At 40.7% G+C, this 9,338-nt stretch overlaps 1 protein-coding gene across 1 annotated transcript in view; it reads left to right on the forward strand.

Moving 5' to 3' along the window:
• LOC133557007 (sarcosine dehydrogenase, mitochondrial-like) overlaps window positions 1-5,009 on the forward strand; it is a 17,391-nt gene extending 12,382 nt beyond the window's left edge. Inside the window, exons 6-7 of the mRNA XM_061907289.1 lie at window positions 389-512; window positions 4,828-5,009. Coding sequence (XP_061763273.1) covers window positions 389-512; window positions 4,828-4,994 — 291 coding nt within the window. The 3' untranslated portion in view covers window positions 4,995-5,009. The remainder of the gene's footprint in view (window positions 1-388; window positions 513-4,827) is intronic.
• The last annotated feature ends 4,329 nt before the right edge of the window (window positions 5,010-9,338 follow it).

Below are 9,338 nucleotides of genomic sequence, written 5' to 3' on the forward strand. Positions count from 1 at the left end.
TGACATGTCAAAAACCAGATGTCTTTTTAGGAGAAAAGACGTTTGAGTTGAAATTGCAGATGTGGCAAAAAATAAATAATACTATATATACTGTATGTATGTATGTATGTATGTATATGTATATATTTTTATAGCGTATATATACATACATGTATGTATGTGTGTGTATGGGTATATATATATATATATATATATATACACACACACATACGCTCATATATATATGTGTGTGTGTGTATGTACTGTATGTATGTGCATACATATATATATGTGCGTGTGTGTTTGTGTATATATATATATATATATATCATCTTTGCACGGGAACGGAGACGTAACTAATTGTAATTGATGTGTGTACCTGGCACTAACGGTGACATGTGTGTGCCAGGTGATAGAGAACTGCCCTGTGACCGGCATTCAAGTGCGGGCGGACCACATGGGGGTGAAGAGGGTCAAGGCAGTGGAGACCCCGCATGGCACCATAGAGACCCCCTGTGTGGTCAACTGTGCAGGTCTGTCTTCTCATCATGCATGTCAACATGTCACAGCCGTCTAGTCCCATGCATGTCAACATGTCACAGCCGTCTAGTACCATGCATGTCAACATGTCACAGCCGTCTAGTACCATGCATGTCAACATGTCACAGCCGTCTAGTACCATGCATGTCAACATGTCACAGCCGTCTAGTACCATGCATGTCAACATGTCACAGCCGTCTAGTCCCATGCATGTCAACATGTCACAGCCGTCTAGTACCATGCATGTCAACATGTCACAGCCGTCTAGTACCATGCATGTCAACATGTCACAGCCGTCTAGTCCCATGCATGTCAACATGTCACAGCCGTCTAGTCCCATGCATGTCAACATGTCACAGCCGTCTAGTCCCATGCATGTCAACATGTCACAGCCGTCTAGTCCCATGCATGTCAACATGTCACAGCCGTCTAGTCCCATGCATGTCAACATGTCACAGCCGTCTAGTACCATGCATGTCAACATGTCACAGCCGTCTAGTACCATGCATGTCAACATGTCACAGCCGTCTAGTCCCATGCATGTCAACATGTCACAGCCGTCTAGTACCATGCATGTCAACATGTCACAGCCGTCTAGTACCATGCATGTCAACATGTCACAGCCGTCTAGTACCATGCATGTCAACATGTCACAGCCGTCTAGTCCCATGCATGTCAACATGTCACAGCCGTCTAGTCCCATGCATGTCAACATGTCACAGCCGTCTAGTCCCATGCATGTCAACATGTCACAGCCGTCTAGTACCATGCATGTCAACATGTCACAGCCGTCTAGTCCCATGCATGTCAACATGTCACAGCCGTCTAGTCCCATGCATGTCAACATGTCACAGCCGTCTAGTCCCATGCATGTCAACATGTCACAGCCGTCTAGTACCATGCATGTCAACATGTCACAGCCGTCTAGTCCCATGCATGTCAACATGTCACAGCCGTCTAGTACCATGCATGTCAACATGTCACAGCCGTCTAGTACCATGCATGTCAACATGTCACAGCCGTCTAGTACCATGCATGTCAACATGTCACAGCCGTCTAGTCCCATGCATGTCAACATGTCACAGCCGTCTAGTCCCATGCATGTCAACATGTCACAGCCGTCTAGTACCATGCATGTCAACATGTCACAGCCGTCTAGTCCCATGCATGTCAACATGTCACAGCCGTCTAGTACCATGCATGTCAACATGTCACAGCCGTCTAGTCCCATGCATGTCAACATGTCACAGCCGTCTAGTACCATGCATGTCAACATGTCACAGCCGTCTAGTACCATGCATGTCAACATGTCACAGCCGTCTAGTACCATGCATGTCAACATGTCACAGCCGTCTAGTCCCATGCATGTCAACATGTCACAGCCGTCTAGTACCATGCATGTCAACATGTCACAGCCGTCTAGTACCATGCATGTCAACATGTCACAGCCGTCTAGTCCCATGCATGTCAACATGTCACAGCCGTCTAGTCCCATGCATGTCAACATGTCACAGCCGTCTAGTCCCATGCATGTCAACATGTCACAGCCGTCTAGTCCCATGCATGTCAACATGTCACAGCCGTCTAGTCCCATGCATGTCAACATGTCACAGCCGTCTAGTACCATGCATGTCAACATGTCACAGCCGTCTAGTACCATGCATGTCAACATGTCACAGCCGTCTAGTCCCATGCATGTCAACATGTCACAGCCGTCTAGTACCATGCATGTCAACATGTCACAGCCGTCTAGTCCCATGCATGTCAACATGTCACAGCCGTCTAGTACCATGCATGTCAACATGTCACAGCCGTCTAGTCCCATGCATGTCAACATGTCACAGCCGTCTAGTACCATGCATGTCAACATGTCACAGCCGTCTAGTCCCATGCATGTCAACATGTCACAGCCGTCTAGTACCATGCATGTCAACATGTCACAGCCGTCTAGTCCCATGCATGTCAACATGTCACAGCCGTCTAGTACCATGCATGTCAACATGTCACAGCCGTCTAGTCCCATGCATGTCAACATGTCACAGCCGTCTAGTACCATGCATGTCAACATGTCACAGCCGTCTAGTCCCATGCATGTCAACATGTCACAGCCGTCTAGTACCATGCATGTCAACATGTCACAGCCGTCTAGTACCATGCATGTCAACATGTCACAGCCGTCTAGTCCCATGCATGTCAACATGTCACAGCCGTCTAGTACCATGCATGTCAACATGTCACAGCCGTCTAGTACCATGCATGTCAACATGTCACAGCCGTCTAGTACCATGCATGTCAACATGTCACAGCCGTCTAGTCCCATGCATGTCAACATGTCACAGCCGTCTAGTACCATGCATGTCAACATGTCACAGCCGTCTAGTACCATGCATGTCAACATGTCACAGCCGTCTAGTCCCATGCATGTCAACATGTCACAGCCGTCTAGTCCCATGCATGTCAACATGTCACAGCCGTCTAGTCCCATGCATGTCAACATGTCACAGCCGTCTAGTCCCATGCATGTCAACATGTCACAGCCGTCTAGTCCCATGCATGTCAACATGTCACAGCCGTCTAGTACCATGCATGTCAACATGTCACAGCCGTCTAGTACCATGCATGTCAACATGTCACAGCCGTCTAGTCCCATGCATGTCAACATGTCACAGCCGTCTAGTACCATGCATGTCAACATGTCACAGCCGTCTAGTCCCATGCATGTCAACATGTCACAGCCGTCTAGTACCATGCATGTCAACATGTCACAGCCGTCTAGTCCCATGCATGTCAACATGTCACAGCCGTCTAGTACCATGCATGTCAACATGTCACAGCCGTCTAGTCCCATGCATGTCAACATGTCACAGCCGTCTAGTACCATGCATGTCAACATGTCACAGCCGTCTAGTCCCATGCATGTCAACATGTCACAGCCGTCTAGTACCATGCATGTCAACATGTCACAGCCGTCTAGTCCCATGCATGTCAACATGTCACAGCCGTCTAGTACCATGCATGTCAACATGTCACAGCCGTCTAGTCCCATGCATGTCAACATGTCACAGCCGTCTAGTACCATGCATGTCAACATGTCACAGCCGTCTAGTCCCATGCATGTCAACATGTCACAGCCGTCTAGTACCATGCATGTCAACATGTCACAGCGGTCTGCATCTAAGTCATCATTGTGGACCTTCATTTCCACCTTTTCTTTTTACACACTACACTTCACAAAAATCTGCTTTTTGTCCCAAATTTCTTTTCAATGAAACTGTCAGTGAAAATCTGATGTAGAAAATAAAATGGCGGTTCACAACATTCAAACACCAAAACATCAGTGTCAAATGAGAAATAAGCGCTGTGTCTAACTACTAAAATGGTCTTACGTCACAATTAGCTTTTGTCAGAGATGTTGTGGGATGTAGTCTGTGATATTTCTACCATAATAAATGGTTCAAGGCAGATAGAAATAAAGTGTAAATTATTTCATAATATATTCTAGTAGATAGAATAGTCTTGGACTTGCTACTATGATTGCAAGTCAGTGTCAAACTTGCAAATGAGACTCAGAAATGTGAGAAGAAGACAACTGGAGCACTCATCTGTGAATGCTGCAATAAAACACAAAGATGATATATTAACACACATGAAAATACATCCCTCGTCAGCGATATTATACACAAAAACAGCAATCTTCCGTTTCCACACTACAAGAAGTGAAAATAACTCCAAAATGCTGTTTTTTAAAATCCAAATTTTCCTTTAGCATCATAGATCAATTGATCTTCAAATGTAACTCTGAATTGTGTTGTTGGGTTTGCATGTTATGTATCCCATTTTTAAGTTCCACAAATCCAATATCGCTACTCTTCAGACACCCAAAGTGGTCAAAAGTAGGAAGTTTAAAAAAAAAAAAGAAAGTTATTTTCAGCTAATAACAAAACTTCAGATATTCATTTGTGCTCAGATTTCCACATGTTTTAGTGTAGGAAGTAATAATGATAAGTTTTTGTCTGAAATTTAGCTGGGAAAAAAAAAAGGGCCACCCTCTGTCGCCCCCTAGTGGATGTGTTCCTCACATGTAAAAAGCTACTCCACATTGTGAAAGTGTGACCCTAATGGCCACAGGTGAGTGCTCAGGTAAATGATGTACATCCTGACACCTTCTGTACGCAGCTGGGCCGGAAAAAGCGACATTATTGAACATTCTGCCAGCAATCAGGAGACACTGGACATGTTTCCTGATGATGTCCAACATGGCATCACGTCTTGACTTGCTTTGACGTCCATTCCATTTGTCCTGTGCAGGTGTGTGGGCCACCAAGCTGGGGGACATGGCCGGCGTGAAGGTGCCCCTGGTCGCCATGCACCACGCCTACGTGGTCACCGAGAGAATCCAAGGCATTCAGGTCAGACCCCGTGACTCCTGTCTTTCAGGACAAGCACATGCTTTCAAGTATCGAGAGAGTGGATAGACAAGCTCCTCCTGTATTGAAGCTATTATCACATGTATCCCAGTTAGGACACCTAAAGACTTCCACAGTTTACAGATATGATACAAAGCAGTATCGATCTCACACACATTCTTCAGCCATTTGGAGGATAATGAGCATGTGATCCGTGACGTAGAGGAGGAACCACAGATCCCTTCCCCATCAACAACAATGCTAATCCAGCAGACTTTGTGAGAGACAATGATTAGTCTGTGAAAATGATGATCCAGGACCTTATATTTTTGAGCCCCAACACATGAGTATGAACAAAAAGTTTTAGAAGCCGAGTGCTAAATGGATGTGTTGTGACACGATAGCATTGCTAGGTGCTAAACATACAAACTACCGTATTTCCTTGAATTGCCGCAGGACATATAGTACGCGCCTACCTTGAATTACTGCCGGGTCAAACTCGCGTCGCAAAATAATTAGCGCATGCTTAGTATTACCGCCTGGTCAAACTCCTGACACTTCCCCTGTCATCATTTTCAAAATGGAGGAGGCTGATTTCAATACCGGTAATTTGAAATCGCATAAAGGGAAGAAGATTAAGAATTCAGTAGGATTTAAGGTCCAAGCTTACATCACACTCAATTTTTTACTGCATGCCTTTGGTAAGTGTCGGAGTGAGCAGAGGTTTTAAAATGATTAGGGCATGCTTACTTTTACCGCATGCCTTTGATAAGCGCAGGAGTGAGAAGAGGTTTTACATTAATTAGCGCCCCGGCGGCAATTCAAGGAAATACAGTAACCATAATAAAACAAAGACTTACTGTATCATTTCCTCTCTCGCTGGAATGCCGACCGACAGGAGGCTCACATAATTTCGTTTAGATGAAGAATCAATCACAATCCTCACAAAGGGTTAAAAAATAGTTGCTAGAAGTAACGTCTTTTTGTGACTTTTTGGCCGTCTTTGGGTGAAAGTGTAGCAGCCTGTGGGTCTGTGGTCACATGTCTACTGGCAGCTGAGAGATGCATGCAATAGAATTGACTTTTAGCAAGTTGGACACTAAGCAGAAGCAGCTAATAGTCCGTCAACAATAGTAGCCTAAGCTAGCAAAAGCTCACTGCTATCAACGCGCTGCTAAAATAGTCCGTCTGAGTTAGCGCTTGTAATAACAATATCACTCATATTGCTTCATTATAGGTCATGACATGTCCATGGAGTATTGTTGGTACTTATAATAACAATATCACTCATATTTGCTTCATTATAGGTCACAACATGTCCATGGAGTATTGTTGGTACTTATAATAACAATATCACTCATATTTGCTTCATTATGGGTCACAACATGTCCATGGAGTATTGTTGGTACTTATAATAACAATATCACTCATATTTGCTTCATTATAGGTCATAACATGTCCATGGAGTATTGTTGGTACTTATAATAACAATATCACTCATATTTGCTTCATTATAGGTCACTACATGTCCATGGAGTATTGTTGGTACTTATAATAACAATATCACTCATATTTGCTTCATTATGGGTCACAACATGTCCATGGAGTATTGTTGGTACTTATAATAACAATATCACTCATATTTGCTTCATTATAGGTCACTACATGTCCATGGAGTATTGTTGGTACTTATAATAACAATATCACTCATATTTGCTTCATTATGGGTCACAACATGTCCATGGAGTATTGTTGGTACTTATAATAACAATATCACTCATATTTGCTTCATTATAGGTCACAACATGTCCATGGAGTATTGTTGGTACTTATAATAACAATATCACTCATATTTGCTTCATTATAGGTCACAACATGTCCATGGAGTATTGTTGGTACTTATAATAACAATATCACTCATATTTGCTTCATTATGGGTCACAACATGTCCATGGAGTATTGTTGGTACTTATAATAACAATATCACTCATATTTGCTTCATTATGGGTCACAACATGTCCATGGAGTATTGTTGGTACTTATAATAACAATATCACTCATATTTGCTTCATTATAGGTCACAACATGTCCATGGAGTATTGTTGGTACTTATAATAACAATATCACTCATATTTGCTTCATTATAGGTCACAACATGTCCATGGAGTATTGTTGGTACTTATAATAACAATATCACTCATATTTGCTTCATTATGGGTCACAACATGTTCATGGAGTATTGTTGGTACTTATAATAACAATATCACTCATATTTGCTTCATTATGGGTCACAACATGTCCATGGAGTATTGTTGGTACTTATAATAACAATATCACTCATATTTGCTTCATTATGGGTCACTACATGTCCATGGAGTATTGTTGGTACTTATAATAACAATATCACTCATATTTGCTTCATTATGGGTCACTACATGTCCATGGAGTATTGTTGGTACTTATAATAACAATATCACTCATATTTGCTTCATTATAGGTCACAACATGTCCATGGAGTATTGTTGGTACTTATAATAACAATATCACTCATATTTGCTTCATTATAGGTCACAACATGTCCATGGAGTATTGTTGGTACTTATAATAACAATATCACTCATATTTGCTTCATTATGGGTCACTACATGTCCATGGAGTATTGTTGGTACTTATAATAACAATATCACTCATATTTGCTTCATTATAGGTCACTACATGTCCATGGAGTATTGTTGGTACTTATAATAACAATATCACTCATATTTGCTTCATTATAGGTCACAACATGTCCATGGAGTATTGTTGGTACTTATAATAACAATATCACTCATATTTGCTTCATTATGGGTCACAACATGTCCATGGAGTATTGTTGGTACTTATAATAACAATATCACTCATATTTGCTTCATTATGGGTCACAACATGTCCATGGAGTATTGTTGGTACTTATAATAACAATATCACTCATATTTGCTTCATTATAGGTCACAACATGTCCATGGAGTATTGTTGGTACTTATAATAACAATATCACTCATATTTGCTTCATTATGGGTCACAACATGTCCATGGAGTATTGTTGGTACTTATAATAACAATATCACTCATATTTGCTTCATTATAGGTCACAACATGTCCATGGAGTATTGTTGGTACTTATAATAACAATATCACTCATATTTGCTTCATTATGGGTCACTACATGTCCATGGAGTATTGTTGGTACTTATAATAACAATATCACTCATATTTGCTTCATTATAGGTCACTACATGTCCATGGAGTATTGTTGGTACTTATAATAACAATATCACTCATATTTGCTTCATTATAGGTCACAACATGTCCATGGAGTATTGTTGGTACTTATAATAACAATATCACTCATATTTGCTTCATTATGGGTCACAACATGTCCATGGAGTATTGTTGGTACTTATAATAACAATATCACTCATATTTGCTTCATTATGGGTCACAACATGTCCATGGAGTATTGTTGGTACTTATAATAACAATATCACTCATATTTGCTTCATTATAGGTCACAACATGTCCATGGAGTATTGTTGGTACTTATAATAACAATATCACTCATATTTGCTTCATTATAGGTCACTACATGTCCATGGAGTATTGTTGGTACTTATAATAACAATATCACTCATATTTGCTTCATTATGGGTCACAACATGTCCATGGAGTATTGTTGGTACTTATAATAACAATATCACTCATATTTGCTTCATTATGGGTCACAACATGTCCATGGAGTATTGTTGGTACTTATAATAACAATATCACTCATATTTGCTTCATTATAGGTCATAACATGTCCCATGGAGTATTGTTGGTACTTATAATAACAATATCACTCATATTTGTTCATTATGGGTCACAACATGTCCATGGAGTATTGTTGGTACTTATAATAACAATATCACTCATATTTTGCTTCATTATGGGGTCCCAACATGTCCATGAGTATTGTTGGTACTTATAATAACAATATCACTATATTTGCTTCATTATAGGTCACTACATGGTCAATGGAGTATTGTTGGTACTTATAATAACAATATCACTCATATTTGCTTCATTATGGGTCACAACATGTCCATGGAGTATTGTTGGTACTTATAATAACAATATCACTCATATTTGCTTCATTATAGGTCACAACATGTCCATGGAGTATTGTTGGTACTTATAATAACAATATCACTCATATTTGCTTCATTATGGGTCACTCAATGTCCATGGGTTATTGTTGGTACTTATAATAACAATATCACTATATTTGCTTCATTATAGGTCACAAACATGTCCATGGAGTATTGTTGGTACTTATAATAACAAATATCACTCATATTTGCTTCATTATGGGTCACAACATGTCCCATGAGATAT

This window comes from Nerophis ophidion, linkage group LG08 (assembly GCF_033978795.1).
Source record: "Nerophis ophidion isolate RoL-2023_Sa linkage group LG08, RoL_Noph_v1.0, whole genome shotgun sequence".
Classification (NCBI taxonomy): Eukaryota; Metazoa; Chordata; class Actinopteri; order Syngnathiformes; family Syngnathidae; genus Nerophis; species Nerophis ophidion.